A 16,414-nucleotide genomic window follows, 5' to 3' on the forward strand; every position below is an offset into this window, starting at 1 on the left:
GTAGTATAGCTATTGATTTAGACATTTTTGATTGAACATGAGCAATTTGTGGTTTCCAGGATAATTTATGGTCTAATATTATTCCAAGAATTTTATTTTCATTCACCCTTTCTAATACCACATCATCAATCTTTAAGCTCATACTGGTTTTAATTTGTCGATTACTAAATATAATATATTTAGTTTTACTTAGATTAAAGGATAGTTTATTTTGGTCAAACCATCGCTTGATTCTGGATAGTCGAGATGTAACGTGGCGCTGCAGAGCACGGGTGGATGCGGCAGATGCAGAAGGACGCAGCAGGATGCGGCCGGGAATTGCTGAGAATCGCAGAGCTATGCTCTGCAAAGAAGAAACATAAGGACTCCGGGGAGTAAACTCCCCAGAGCTAGATTAGTAACAAGCATTTCTGGGACAGGATGCATACAAAAGTAACAAGTAGAGATGAGAGAGCAGCTCAGTGTGTCATAGGACCTCCCCGGCAGTCTAGAATTATAATAGCATAACTAAGAGGGGCAGGTTAAAGAGAGGTGCCTGGTCGGGCTAGAACTCTCCCCAACCGGATCGGGCTGTACTGGCCTGCCTCCCTCTACTCTCACTATATTATTAATTATACAGTATATAAAACTGATGACTATGAAGAGAAGCAGGTGGGCCGGGTTAGGCAGACGCTGCAACTCCTCACTCCCTAACAATAAGCTTTATCAAAGAGGAGGGTTTTAAGTTTACTCTTAAATGTGGCGACGGTGTCTGCCCCTCGAACCCAGACTGGGAGCTGGTTCCACAAAAGCGGAGCCTGATAGCTGAAGGCCCTGGCCCCCAGTCTACTTCCAGAGACTCTAGGAACCACAAGTAGCCCCGCATTCCGGGAGCGCAGTGCTCTAGTGGGACAATAAGGTACTAAGAGCTCTTCTAGGTATGATGGTGCTTGACCATTTAGAGCTTTGTAAGTCAGGAGGAGGATTTTAAATTCGATCCTAGATTTCACAGGAAGCCAATGCAGAGAAGCTAATACAGGAGTAGTATGATCTCTTCTCTTAGTTCTCGTCAGAACACGTGCTGCAGCTTCTGGATCAGCTGGAGAGTCTTAAGGGACTTATTTGGGCAACCTGATAATAAGGAATTACAGTAGTCTAGTCTCGAAGTAACGAATGCATGGACTAGTTTTTCAGCATCGTTTTGAGACAGGATATTCCTAATTTTGGCAATGTTACGAAGATGGAAAAAGGCTATTCTTGAGGTTTGTTTTAAGTGGGCGTTGAAGGATATATCCTGATCAAAAATAACTCCCAAATTTCTGACAGCAGTGCTGGAGGCCAGGGCAATACCATCCAGTGTACCTATATCGGCGGTGCGTTGGTCCTATCACAATAACTTCAGTTTTGTCTGAGTTTAACATCAGGAAATTGTGGGTCATCCAGGATTTTATATCCTCAATACACATTTGAAGTCTTGCTAACTGACCACTTTCATCTGGCTTAATTGACAGATATAATTGGGTATCGTCTGCGTAACAGTGATAGTTAGTTGAGTGTTTCCTAATAATATTACCTAGAGGAAGCATATATAAGGAAAATAGAATTGGTCCAAGTACTGAGCCTTGAGGAACGCCATGGCTAACTTTAGCGTGCTTGGAGGGTTTATCGTTAATGTTAACAAATTGGGATCGCTCAGAGAAATAGGACTTAAACCAGCTTAGTGCGATTCCTTTAATGCCAACTAAGTGTTCCAGTCTCTGTAACAGGATGGTATGGTCAATAGTGTCAAATGCAGCACTAAGATCTAGTAAAACAAGAATGGAGACAAGTCCTTTGTCTGCAGCTGTTAGAAGGTTGTTAGTAATTTTCACCAATGCCGTCTCTGTGCTATGATTCTTTCTAAATCCTGATTGAAAATCATCAAATAGACTGTTGCTATGTAGAAAATCACATAACTGGTTAGCAATCACCTTCTCGAGGATCTTGGATAGAAAGGGAAGGTTATAGTTTTGCTAAGACCTCAGGATCTAGGGTGGGTTTTTTCAGAAGAGGTTTTATCACAGCAATTTTAAATGACTGCGGTACATAACCTGTTAATAAGGACATATTGATCATATCTAGTAGTGAAGTGTTTACCACGGGTAACGCTTCTTTGAGTAGCCTCGTTGGGATGGGGGTCTAAGAGACAGGTAGATGGCTTAGCTGAGGATATCTTTAACATTAATTGTTGAAGGTCTATAGGATAAAAGCAGTCTAAGTATATGTCGGGACTAGTCGTTCTTTCTAGCGGTCCTGCATTTAAAGATGAACTGTTAGAAGTTAAGGGCGAAAGGTGATGAATTTTATCTCTAATTGTTATAATTTTATCATTAAAGAAGCTCATGAAGTCATCACTACTCAGTGCTAGAGGAATAGATGGCTCAGTAGAGCTGTGACTATCTGTCAGCCTGGCTACAGTGCTGAAAAGGAACCTCGGGTTGTTCTTATTTTCTTCTATTAATGAAGAGTAATAGTCTGATCTGGCTTTTCTTAGGGCCTTCCTATAGGTTTTGAGACTTTCTTGCCAATCCAAACGGGATTCTTCCACTTTGGTGGAGCGCCACTTACTTTCGAGGTTTCTCGAGATTTGTTTTAATTTGCGAGTTTGGGAGTTATACCAAGGAGCTATTTTCCTTTGCTTTATCGTCCTCTTTTTGAGAGGAGCGACAGAGTCTAAGGTCGTCCGTAGGCAAGTCGTAGCACCGTCTACAAATGTATCAATTTGAGAGGGACTAAGGTTAACATAAAGGTCCTCTGTTATGTTAAGGCACGACATAGAGTGTAATGCTGTTGGAATATCTTCCTTAAATTTAGCTATAGCACTGTCAGATAGGCATCTAGTGAAGAAGCTATTATCTAGTTTAGTATGGTCAGGAAGCAAGAATTCAAAAGTAATTAAAAAATGATCTGATAATACCGAATTCTGCGGAAATATTATTAAATCCTCAATTTCAATACCATATGCCAGCACAAGGTCGAGGGTGTGGTTAAAACAGTGCGTCGCCTTGTGCACACTCTGACTGAAGCCGATTGAATCCAGTAATGAGCTGAAAGCAGTAGTAAGGCTATTGCTGTCAACGTCCACATGGATATTAAAATCACCTACAATCAGTACTTTGTCTGATTTAAGGACTACACATGATAAAAACTCAGAGAATTCAGAAAAAAATACTGAATACGGACCTGGAGCTCGGTAGACAACAACAAATATAATTGGCTGTTCTGATTTCCGTGTTGGATGTTGAAGATTAAGAACAAGGCTTTCAAAAGAGTTATAATCCAGTCTGGGTTTAGGGTTAATTAACAGGCTTGAATCAAATATGGCTGCAACTCCCCCTCCTCGGCCTGAGCCTCTAGGAATTTGAGTATTAATATGGCTGGGAGGAGTGGCTTCATTTAGACTAACATATTCTTCATGGCCCAGCCAGGTTTCAGTAAGACAGAATAGATCAATTTGATTATCAGATATCAATTCATTTACTAGTACTGCTTTAGAAGACAGAGATCTGATATTTAGTAATCCACATCTAATTTTCCTATCCTTTTCTATCATTGCAGTGGTAGTTTTAATTCCAATTAGGTTGTTAAGTATTGCCCCTCTATTCACCACTTTGTGTGGTCTGTTGTTGATTATAATTGGAATAGTACTAGTACTACATGTTACTGGAATAGTACTAGTACTACACGTTACTGGAATAATACTAGTACTACATGTTATCCTACAGAAAACATTTTCAGATTCATCCACTTGTATAGTGCTATCAGGATCAATACCTGGGGGACATGAATCTGTGATATTTTCAACATAATGTTAAGCTCATGCTGGTTTTAATTTGTCAATTACTAAATATAATATATTTAGTTTTACTTAGATTAAAGGATAGTTTATTTTGGCCAAACCATCGCTTGATTCTGGATAGTTCTCTGGTCACATCAGCAATTGACCGTTCGCTAAAGCCACGCCCCCTAGTAACTGTTACTACGCCCGTCAAACAATTGAGAACCAGACACATAGCCATGGCTGGGTTGAGCTCCATACCTGTTGGTATAAGTGATTGGTTTTGGAGTAATGCAGCAGACATATCCTCCGAGGCACGACAGAAAGGGCTGCAATATGCAGTGGAGGGATATGTTCAATGACCTCAACCTCTTGCTGAATTATCTGTGTCGATAGCATCATGTGCTTGACAGGCTAACAGCCGGTCTCACAGCAGTTCGTGTAAATGTCCACGTTATTCTTAATCTATTGATACGTGTTCATGGAGGCGGCCGAAAAGGTCGCTCCATAAGCCGGGAGGCGCCCGCGAGGCGACCCGCTGGGGACCCGCTGGATGAGGCGGCCAGGAGGCGGCCGAAAAGGACGCTCCATAAGCCGGAAGGCGCCCGCGAGGCGGCCCGCTGGGGACGCGCCACAATAACGGGATGGCGGAGGTTTGGTTTAGGAATAAACTTACGGGGAAAGGCGAAAAAAACAACCCCTCCCTCTAAACTTTTGGGGTACCTGGTGTCAGACTTGCAGGTGCCATAGGCGCATCGTTTCACCATCTTGCTGAATTCGCAATGTTTGACGGAGGTCCTTCTCCTTAGTTACAGTTGCTGAGCTAGGATTGGACGAGGACAGTTCGAGGGCGGGGTTTTCGAACGGTCAATTAGTTGGTGAAGATTATCTCCGGTTACATACAATGTTGTGTCATCTGCGAATAAAACACATTTTAACAAATAGGATACCTTACAGATGTCATTAATATATAAAATAAACAACTTAGGACCAATCAAAGATGCCTGGGGCACCCCACAATTTACTTTGCACATTTCTGAATGTTGATCATTAAATGTACATACTGGTATCTATTGTCAAGATAACTTTCTAACCATGAGTAAGCACGGCCTCTAAAACCATACTGCTCTAGTTTGTTCATTAACAATTTATGATCCATGGTATCGAAGGCTATTTTTAGATCAACAAAAACACCCAAAGAAAAATACTTTTTATCTAATGCGGATGCTATATAATCCACTAATTTAATAACTGCCATCGAAGTCAATCGGCCGCTCCTAAATCCATATTGATCATCACTTAATATGGTGAATTTTTCTATGAAGTTGTCAAGCCTCTTCAGAAAAGGTTTTTCCACTATTTTTGAAAATTGGGATAATAATGAAATTGGTCTATAATTTAAAACTTTTTTTTTTTTTTTTTTTTTTTTTAAAAAAATTTTTTTTTTTTTTTTTTTTTTTTTTTTTTAATTTTTTTTTTTTTTTTTTTTATTTTTTTTTTTTTTTTTTTTTTTTTTTTTTTTTTTTTAGCATAGTGTTGTTACAGTAGCATGAAACAAGAAAACAAACTACAAACATATAAAAATCAAAGGTATTACTTTTAGAATAAGGAATGTGTGTGTGTGTGTGTGTGTGTGTGTGTGTGTGTGTTTGTGCATGCTTGTTTGTCAGGGGGGGTGTAATGTATGCACTTTATGCAAAACAAATTCTAATTGATTGATAATGCTGAAATAGTCATTAGATAGTTGCCTGTTCTCATTTCTGAAGGTTCATGTCACACAATTTTTGAAACCTCTCACTCAAAGTGCAAAACTCCACCCCAAATCTCCACAACCAGGAGCTATTTCTCAGCCTTTCACTCAGTTTTCTATTGCATAAAACACGTTTTTCAAAACACTACACACAGTTCTCTACCTGAGACATAGAAATCTAACAGGAAGTGACTTGCTTTCCTTGTCAAAACACAACCAATCAAAATGCTTCCCTTATTTACCAGGGCACAAACACACACACACACACACACACACACACACACACACACACACACACACACACACACACACACACACACAGACATGAGACATGCAAACAAATTCAGAGGTTAACCATCAGTTCTCTGTAAGCTGCCCTTTACTAGAGACACGCTATGTGGTATAATATCGTGTGAAAACTACAGCTTGAATCTTGCAGGTGTCTGCTTTTTTTCAAAACTCTAGACACAATTCCCAAAACTGCACACACCAAATGAAACACTGGATTCAAAATGTAATAATCACATCTCAAAATAAAGCACTTGCATCAAATGGCAAACACTTTCTCAAAATAAATATTATACTTTTTTGGATATACCATACGATACGATACAACTTTATTGTCAGCCAAGGCTGAAATTCTTTGTGCATCCCTGTGTAGCTTGTGAACACACTGTTGTTCTAAATCTAAAGCTCTTTGGTCTTTCATATATCTATATTTATAATGTTCTAGAGTGAAAGTTATCTGCTGACAGTTTAAACAACAATGCAATGTTACAGTAAAACAGAAAATATTGATTGGGCAAAACATTAGGTTTGTAAGAGTAGCACAGTGTTGTAACAGTAGCATGAAACAAGAAAACAAATACAAACATATAAAAATTAAAGGTATTACTTTTAGAATAAAGAATATGTGTTTTTCTAATTGATTGATAATGCTGAAATAGTCATTAGATAGTTGCCTGTTCTCATTTCTGAAGGTTTGAAGTATGGACGCCACTGTAAAGCTACTCCAAATGACTGCAACACGTGGGACCGGATCCCCGGTTTCCGGGGTGAAAGTCCTGTGTTGTTTGACCCACCTCCCCCCAATTAACCTCCCTGCGTGGAATTTTGCCTCATCAGCTACCGTAATCGTTCTGTGTTCACGAAATATGCTTCCCATTGAAATACAGTACTTTAAAATTCGTGCTCACTACACAAAATAGACTCCATTAACGTGTCCTGTCCACGAAATAATAGATTCAATAACTTCACCATTTCCCGAACTACCGTGACACCGGGCAGCCTAGGGGCAGCATCCATGATATTCAATAATGATTTCAAACCAGTGCCTTGACTGAGCACCTTGCGACCAAAAAACAAGACCGGCCCAGTTCTATAACAAGGTGGAAAAATAGTTATCATTTTATCAGTCAAAATGTTTTTTCATTTTTCCCAAAAAATAACATTCTGTCTTAATAATACTTGTTGCACTTTTTTTTGATTGATAAACACGGTCTGAACTTAACTTTTTTGGCCACCAGCCAGTGTGGCAGGTAGGAGTGGCAGAATCATGAGGACCTTAAGAGAACTGCTGCCATTTCTTGTAAATACTGAAGGGAAGGAGGAGCTTTATGCTTTGTGCAGCACTTTCATGGTGTGCAGGTATTCCTGGATGTGGTTGGGCTCATATAAAGAGCCTTTCCTACGGAGCTGCAGGAGACACACTCTGAACTCTGTCTTTACTTCAGCTGCAGTATCTACTCCGTACTCTTTAACCCAATCAAGAACAGGAACTATTACAAGCTAAACATGGACAGCAATTTTGGTAAGACATGATGTTCTATCCATTTTAATAATTTGTTATATATTTTATGTTTTGATCAATATTATGAATATTAGTATAACGGTGATCACTGCTGAATCTAATGTATGTAATGTCTTTGTGTAGCTCCTATAGACTAATGCTTCCATAGACCAAGGATTTTACTCTATAACAAAAAGGTTTATCTCTGTATGGATCCTTACCATAATGTCATCAGACATAATTATAATCTGAGCCTGTCAGTGGCAACATCAAAATTTATGGTGGATGGAAATTAACAATGTCTATTTGCCGTATGTGACTACATTACAGCCCGGTTTGCGTCTGCCGGTTACATCGTTCTTGCTCAAAACCAAATTCAAAGATTCTTGTACACATTAGTCACTTAGACACTAATGCATGGCCTACTTTAAAATACCTGGTGCCTTTTCCTGTAATATAGTGAACTAAACAATATATGGAAGCCATATTAGATCATGGAAAGAAAAATAAGACAACATTAAAAGCTACATTGTAAATATTCACAATTGGATTTCCTGTAGGATTAACTACAATGCATGTACAACCTGATTCTTATTCAGTATCACACATTCTTCTACACAGGTTTGAGCCAAAAAAATGAGGAAATGAGGATAGTGATGGTGGGGAAGACAGGAATTGGGAAAAGTGCCACTGGAAACACCATTCTGGGACGACAGTTCTTTGTCTCAAAGTTCAGTGCACAGTCTATGACTGTAAAATGTTTAAAGGGCAAAGCTGTGGTGGATGGGCAACAGGTGGCTGTTATCGACACCCCAGGCCTGTTTGACACCAGGTATGGCGTGGATAAAACAACTGAAGATATGAGCCAGTGCATCTCTTATGCTGCTCCTGGACCCCATGTGTTCCTGGTGGTCATCCGGCTGGGCAGATACACCGAAGAGGAAAAGCAGACAGTGCAAAAGATTCAAGAAATCTTTGGCCAGGCTGCAGACAGATACAGCATGGTTCTCTTCACTCATGGGGACCAACTTGAAGACACAATTATTGAAGACTTCTTGAAGGAAAGCTCAGACATGCAAGAACTTGTGACCAGATGTAATGGCCAGTACCATGTCTTCAATAATAAGCTGAAGGATCGCTCTCAGGTCACTGAGCTGCTCCAGAAGATCAGAAATTTAACCCAGAAGAACGGAGGAAGCCATTACACAAACGAGATGTTCCAAGAGGCCGAGAAGGCAATCGAAGAGGAGAAACAACGCATCCTGAAAGAGAACGAAGAGAAAATACGCAAAGAACAACAGGAATTGGAGAGAAACATTCAGGAAAAATATGAAAAACAGATGAAGAAAATGAATGAACAACTTCAGGCTGAGAGAGAGAGGGATAGGAAAGAGAGAGAGGAGGAGAGAAAGAAGGAGAGGGAGGATATGAATGAGGAGAGAAAGAAGGAGAAGGAGGAGAGAGAATCAGAGAGAAAGAGAGACAGAGAGGAGAAAGAAAGGGAGTATGAAAACCTGATGAATAAAATGAAGGAACAGCATGACAAAGAACTGAGAGAGGAAAAAGAAAAGTTAAAGAACAGACATGAAAGTGAGGCCAGAGAGGAAGCTGAGTATATTAATCCATTGTATCCTCTGGTAGCAGCTGGTGATACGATAGTTGGAGCAATTAGAACTTTGGGAAAAGCAATTGGGGGATTGTTCAAATAGTGAGTGATTCAGGCATAAAAACTACAGAGTATCCCTCTATAAGCTCCTAGTCAAGAATATATGAAACAATTATTTCATCCACAGAACTAAAATCACAATTAACTTTTGTTAATTGTGATTTTAGTGTGATTTTAATGTGAGTGAATGATAATAAAGCTAATTATATTTGTTAAAGTAGAGCTATATACTGTAGGTTAGTAAGGCCTGTTAACTCCATGGTCCACTCATCAAATCATTCTCTCACACTGCCATCTAGTGTTGCTTTTGCATTATTTTGATAAAGCCCAAGGAGATATTCCATAATGTAAGTTAACATTTTACTATACAGAACATGTAAACGATTTTCTTTTTTTTCCTGTTTATCAGATTTACGTACATGAATATATTGTAGTAAATCATTACGTTATTTGATTTTGTCACAAAGGCTTTATTTCATGGGTTATGCTGATAATTGATGCCACTCAAGAACAAGTTATCTATGTGCTCATGTGCTACACTGAACAAGAAATAAAGATGTAAGATTATACTTGTATGTTCTCCAATGCCATTCTCATTGACTTCAAGAACATATTGCATTTTTCAAGTAATTCTCTTTCTCTTTACACAATAAGTAAGTAGAGGTTTCTATTCATTCAGTCCTTTAATGTTTAATGTGGTTCATGCATGTTATAAAGCACTCTGAATTACCTTTTGTGTATAATATGTGTTATTCAAATAAAATTGCTTTGCCATCTCTTGGCTCGTGTTTATGCTTTGTTGTTTACAACTCAATGAGCAAATTGATGAAAATCTAAAATGTCCTATATTAAATAAATAATTCAAATTACTATATTATTAATTTACTATATTAATAAATAGTAAAATATTAGTGAACCAATATATTGTGAAATAATTTTAAAAGTTGTTGAATCATAACTAATAGTTTTTAATTATAATTTGAGGTATTCATCTTTTCTTTTCATGTCACTTTCTACTTCTACTCCACTACATTTCAGAGAGAAATATTTTACTTTTTACTCCACTACATTCATGTGTTATAGCTTTAGTTGCTAGTTACTTTAGTTACTAGTTACTTTAGTTACTCAACTACATTCATCTGTTACAGCTTTAGTTACTAGTTACTTTAGTCACTCCGCTACATTCATCTGTTACAGCTTTAGTTACTAGTTACTTTAGTTACTCCGCTACATTCATCTGTTACAGCTTTAGTTACTAGTTACTTTAGTTACTCCGCTACATTCATCTGTTACAGCTTTAGTTAGTAGTTACTTTAGTTACTCCCCTACATTCATCTGTTACAGCTTTAGTTACTAGTTAGTGGGAATGCTGTTCAACAGCATTCCAACTATTGTTATTCGGTTCTTTATATACTTCTTCTTCTTATTATTATTATTAGTGGGAATGCTGTTCTACAGCATTCCAACTATTGTTATTCGGTTCTTTATTATTAATCCCTCTTCCGTACGTTTTTTGGCTCAGCGTAACTTCTGCATACTTTCAGCTATTTAAACCATTAAACTTTTCAAATGTTCACCTCTTTCAGCTAATGATGGGACTTCTTCAACTTTTTTTCTACTATTCATACTTTTTAAAAATTGAAGCTTTTTAACACTTTTTTTTAACATTGAAGTCAATGAGAGCAGCCTTCAACTCCTTAAAATGTTCTGCTTCAAAATGTATCTCCTCCTACATTCTTCCATCTACAGGCGTGATTCAAACTTTAAACTGTTCACAAAATATTCAGCTATCCGGGGTCTACCTTTCAGTTTGATATCTTTTACAGTTTTTGTGAAAAAGCCTTTTAAGTTTAGTGATCTTTTCAGGATTTTTTATCGATTAAACAGAGTGTGTGTGTGGCTTCTTAGAGTGAGGATGTCATCATTCAGAGTGTGAAGCTTCAAAAAAATTATCTTTGTCCCTTCTTCTCAAATTGATCTCACGCCCACAATATCTACTTGTCATACACAATTTATACATCAAAACGTAGGTATTTTTGTCTAGTTTCAGACGATCTGCTCAGTTAAGCGACATGTCTTATACTTTGGGCTCAGCAAGCTTCCAAATGATGAGAGTAAAACATTTTCATCAATCCGCAACAATGATAAAAGTCCTGCATATTTTCCAGCGAAGAGCAGAACAAACCACTTTTTTAAATCGCTGATATGACCACATTTTTACGTTTATCCATATCAATTTTATACCGATCCGTTCACAAAAGCCTTGTGGTGCTCAGGATGACGTCATTTGACTGATAGCAGTTATAGTTCGGCCAGTCTGAGGCTTTATTTGAGAGCTCGCTCTCAGGGACTCTGAATATCTGAAGCACAGCACAGCTGACAGATTCAGCAGGTGACAGGCTCGTGAACTTGATTACAGACATCAAAGCAAGTTTATAAACATTCCCAGGCCATGTTTACCATGACAACACTTTCACAGACACACACCCAGATACTACAGGCTGTAATATGAACAGTAGTCTATACAGATACTACAGGCAGTAATATGTCTGTATCCCTCCCTCCCTACATCTTTTTCTTTTCTGTCTCCCTCACCCCCTCTCTATCTCCTTCCCTCCCTCTCTGTCTCTCTCCCTTCCTCCATCTCTCTCTTTCCCTCTCTCTCTCTGTCTCTTTTTCTTTACCTCTGCCTCTCTCTCTCTCTTTCTCTCTCTCTTTTTCTCTCTCTCTCCTTCTCTCTTCATCCCTCCTTCTCCCTCCCTCTCTTCCCCCCTCTCGTCCTTTCTCTCTCCATCTCTTTATTTCCCTCTATATCCCTCTCTCTCTCTTTCCTTCTCTTTCTCTCTCTTTGTCTCTCCCTCTCAGACCTCACAATGTTCTACATATTTTGTCATTTTTCAACTTTTGAAGCCAACAGTTCAGTTTAGCGTCAACTTTTAGCTTTTTAATGAAATTCATACTTCTTAAAACGATTTCCACTTTTTCTACTACTCTCACTACTTCAACTACTACAAACATTCACTGGCCAGTCGTTACCATGACAACAGATACACACCCAGATACTAAAGCAGGAATATGAACTTTAGTCTGTCTTCTCTCTTCTATTATCTTGTTCTGGTCTGTCTGTCTGTCTTCTCTCGCTCCCCCTCTCTATCTCTCTTTTTACATCTGCCTCTCTATCCCTCTCTATTAGTCTCTCTCTCTTTCTCTCTCTATCCCTCTCTCTCTCTTTTTCTTTCACTCTCTCCATCCCTCCTTCTCCCTCCCTGTCTCTACCTCCCCCTCTCTTCCTTTCTCTCTCTCTATCACTCTCTTTCCCTCTCTATCTCTGTCTCTTTCTTTCCCTTTGCCTCTCTCTCTCCCTCTTTATCCTCCCTCTCTCTCTTTCTCTCTCTATACCTCTCTCTCTTTCCCTCTCTCTCTCTCCTCTTTCTCTCGCTTTGTCTCTCCCTCTCTCTCCTTCTCTTTCTCTCTCTTTGTATTTCCCTCTCTCTCTCTCTCATCCCCTTCTCTCTCTCCCCCTCTCTCTCATCCCCCTCTCTCTCTCCCTGTCCCTCTCTCTCTCTTTTTCCTTCTTTCTCCATCCCTCCTCTCCCTCCCTCTCTCCATCCTTCCCCCCCCTCTCTCTCTCTCTCCCTCTCCTTTCCTTTCTATCCCTCTCTTTCTCTCTTGTTTGTTCAATGCAATGGATATGGCTGATAATAAGTCTTTTTAGTCAATTTATTGAAACTTCCACTTTTGACAGTTTTAGTTTAGCTTACCGCTTTTCTACAAATGTATTTCAAGAAATTATTTTATTATTATTATATTATATTAGTGGTGTTCTTCAACTTTTCAATGAAATTCATACTTATTGAACCAATTTCCACTTTTTCAACTATTCTTCAGCTTCGGCTAAATACTTCACAACGTTCTACATATTTTGTCATTTTTCAGCTTTTAAAGCCAACAACTCAGTTTAGCATCAACTTTGAACTGTTTAACGATTTCCACTTTTTCAACTATTCTCACTATTTCAACTTCTTCTTACAGATTTAAGCTATTCATCCAGTTTAGCTTGAGCAATTCAGCTCATTCAGCTAATGATTTTTTCTACTATTTATACTTTTTAAAATTTTAAGCTTTTTAACACTTTTTTTAACATTGAAGTCAATGAGAGCAGCCTTGAACTCCTTAAAATCTTCTTCTGCTCCCAAAAGTTGCTCTCAGTGTCTGAAGTGCTGCGGTGTGCTACAGGAGACATATTAAGACCAGGTGTGATCGTTAACAGATCAAAGAGATGTTTATAAACATGGCCCAGGCCCTTAGTAACCATGACAACCCTTTCACAGACAGTCTACTTGATTACTCCAGGCTTGCTGTAGGAGACAACTAACTATGATCATCAGACTATATCATTTGCGTTCCACTTCTGTCTGTCTGTTTGTCTGTCTGTCTTTCTGTCTGTCTCCTTATCTGCCTGTGTCTCCCTCCCTCCCTTTGTCTGTATCCCTTCCTCCTGTCTCACTCTCTTTCTCTATGCCTCTCTCCCTCCTTCTGTCTCTCCCTCCAGGGTCATTTGTGATTTGTGATTTCATCCATGTATATAGCCCGTTTCTTTTCAGCCAATATATCCACCTCTCAGCTCTTTAGGGTCATGCTTGTTTGTTCTACGCAATGGATATGGCTGATAATAATACAAAGTCTTTAAACTTTCAGCCTTTTTAGTCAATTTTAGTCAAAGTTGCTCTCTTCCTCAATGTTTCTATCTTTCCTCTCTTTTTCCTCTCCTCTTTTTCCTCTCTCTCTCCTTCTCTCTTTCCTCTTTCTTCTTGTTAGGTCAAGGTCAAGGTCAAGTTTATTTATAGAGCACATTTACAAGTAGTCACTACTGCCCCAAAGTGCTGTACAGATACTAAATACTGGTAAACATTATAAAAAGCCAACTAATTAGCCAAAAAGAAGAAGTAAAAACCCACTAAAAACATAGTATCCCAGAAACAATAATAATTAAAACATATGTAAACATGATTACAAACAATATTCACAATGTCACAGCTCAGCTTATGTTGAAAGCCATGTCGAAAAGATGAGTTTTTAAAAGTGATTTAAAAGACCGTCGGAGCGCGCGCTTTAATATTAAGGGGAAGGATTCCAGAGCTTCGGACCTGCAACTGAAAAAGCTCTGTCCCCTCTGGTTTTCAGTCTGGATCTAGGACATTTCAAAAGAAGCTGATCATTTGACCTAAGTGCTCTGACTGGGGTGTGTAAAATCAACATATCAGCTAGATAAGGATGCCAATCCATTTTAAAATTTAAAAACAAATAATAAAATCTTAAAATGGATTCTGAGAGATATCCCCCAGTGGAGAGACGATAGTAATGGGGTTGTGGTAGCGGCTCTTTTTCCCTGTCAGCAGGCTGCAGCTGCATTTTGAACTAATTGCAATCGGCGAACAGAAGACTGGTGCTGGCCTAGTATGGAGTTGCAGTAGTCCAGACGATTTGTAATCAGGGCATGTACAACTTTTTCCAGTTGACTTTGGGGTAGGTACAACTTCACTTTCCCAAGAAGTCTAAGCTGAAAGAAGCTTGTTCTTACTACTGCGCTTAATTTGTTTATCCAGTTTAAATGAACTATCAATAATAACTCCAAGACTTTTTACACATGGACTATAGTTATAGAGTAATGGGCCAAGAGCACTATTTAAATCTGAGATATCGGGTTCTCCAAATAGTTATAATTTCAGTTTTTTGTCATTTAAGTGTAAGAAATTTAGTGACATCCAATCTTTTATTTCCACTAGACAATTACTCAGTGCTTCACTGGAATTCGTTTTGGTATTTAAAGGTAAATAGATCTGGACGTCATCCGCAGCAAGCGGGAAATATTATATTTTTGGAAAATCGATCCCATAGGCAGCATATACAGTGAAAACAAGACTGGGCCTAGGATTGAGCCTTGGGGCACCCCCGCTGTTAATCGGTGCTTTACGAGTAAAAGGCCCAAGGTTTACAGAAAAGATCTGTCTGTCAGATATGACCGGAACCACTCCCGAGCTGTGCCTTTGAAGCCAGCACAGCACTCGAGTCTTGACAGTAAAATCTTGTGGTCAACTGTATCAAATGCAGCAGTCAGATCTAAAAGCACTAACACAGCAGAGCTACCTTTATCAGAAATTAAAAGGAGATCGTTAAACACTTTTAGAAGAGCTGTTTCCGTACTGTGACAAGATTTAAAGCCAGACTGAAATTTTTCAAATATATTGTTTGATTTGAGGTGCAATAAAAGTTGCGTATAAGCCACTTTTTCTAGAATTTTAGATAGAAAAGGCAGCTTAGAAACTGGTCTGTAATTTGACAAAACAGAAGAGTCCAAATTATGTTTTTTTAGGAGGGGTTGTACGATGGCCTTTTTAAAAGCTGCTGGTACAGATCCAGTTGAAAGAGACATATTTATCATATTTAAAATATAAAGGCCAACAGTGTCAAAAACATCTTTACAAAGCTTTGCAGGAAGGCTGTCCAATGAACAGACCGAAGGTCTTAAACATTGGACCGTCTTTAACAAATCAGAAAAAGATATTGGCATAAAATTTTCAAAGATGACTGAACATAACGGTACGATGCTGGGATCTGGTGCAGTACAACATGTTGATGCCCGAATATTGGACACCTTATCAATGAAAAATTTACAGAATCTGTCAAACAAAATGGCACTAGGAATAATGCCAGTATGTTCAGGGGGATTGATTATCCTATTTAATACATTAAAAAGGACTTGAGGTTTATGACAGTTATTTTGCACGAGGTTTGACATGTACTGAGTCTTTGCCGCTTTAACAGCGACCTGGTAGTTAGACCAACAGTTTCTTAAAATCCCCAGAAAAACATGAAGGTTGTCTTTCCTCCATTTCCTCTCAGCACGTCTACATTCCCTTCTGAGAGCACGAGTAGTGTCATTGAACCATGGCTCTCTGTTTGAGTTAGCACTCCTGTGCTTTAACGGTGCTATTGAATCAAGGATTTCCATACATGTGGAATCAAATAAAATAACCATCTCCTCAATGTCCTTAAATGAAGAAAAGTCTAGGGACATTACTGAAGAGGTGTCAAACGCTGCAGCAAATAGTGAGGCCGTGGAGGGATTAATTGAGCGCTGCTGACGCATGGGAAAGCACGTCTTGCTTTGAGAGCACGGCAAGAAAACAGTAAACAGAACTGGCATATGGTCAGAGATACCTGCATCTGAAATATCCTTTATGGACAAATTTAGGCCGTATGACAAGACCAGGTCCAAAAAATGTCCCTTGTTATGAGTCGGACTATTCACAGACTGAGTAAGGTTAAAAGAGTCCAAAATGTTTAAAAAGTCCTTGACCAAAGGCTTAGAAACACAACAAACATGAATATTAAAATCACCAACAATTAGAA

General features: G+C 38.7%; 2 protein-coding genes across 2 annotated transcripts in view; both read left to right on the top strand.

Annotated features, from left to right (window-relative positions):
* Positions 1-16,414, top strand: part of kcnd1 (potassium voltage-gated channel, Shal-related subfamily, member 1) — a 1,001,373-nt gene that overhangs the window by 471,408 nt on the left and 513,551 nt on the right. The gene's annotated exons all lie outside the window — the stretch shown is intronic.
* LOC120558740 (GTPase IMAP family member 4-like) lies at positions 7,226-8,747 on the top strand (the record flags this gene model as incomplete). The annotated part of the gene is made up of 2 exons (XM_039799944.1): positions 7,226-7,356; positions 7,957-8,747. Coding segments are annotated over exons 1-2 (807 nt in total), but the record flags the coding sequence as incomplete, so codon positions are not given.

Source organism: Perca fluviatilis, chromosome 5 (assembly GCF_010015445.1).
Source record: "Perca fluviatilis chromosome 5, GENO_Pfluv_1.0, whole genome shotgun sequence".
Taxonomy (NCBI): Eukaryota; Metazoa; Chordata; class Actinopteri; order Perciformes; family Percidae; genus Perca; species Perca fluviatilis.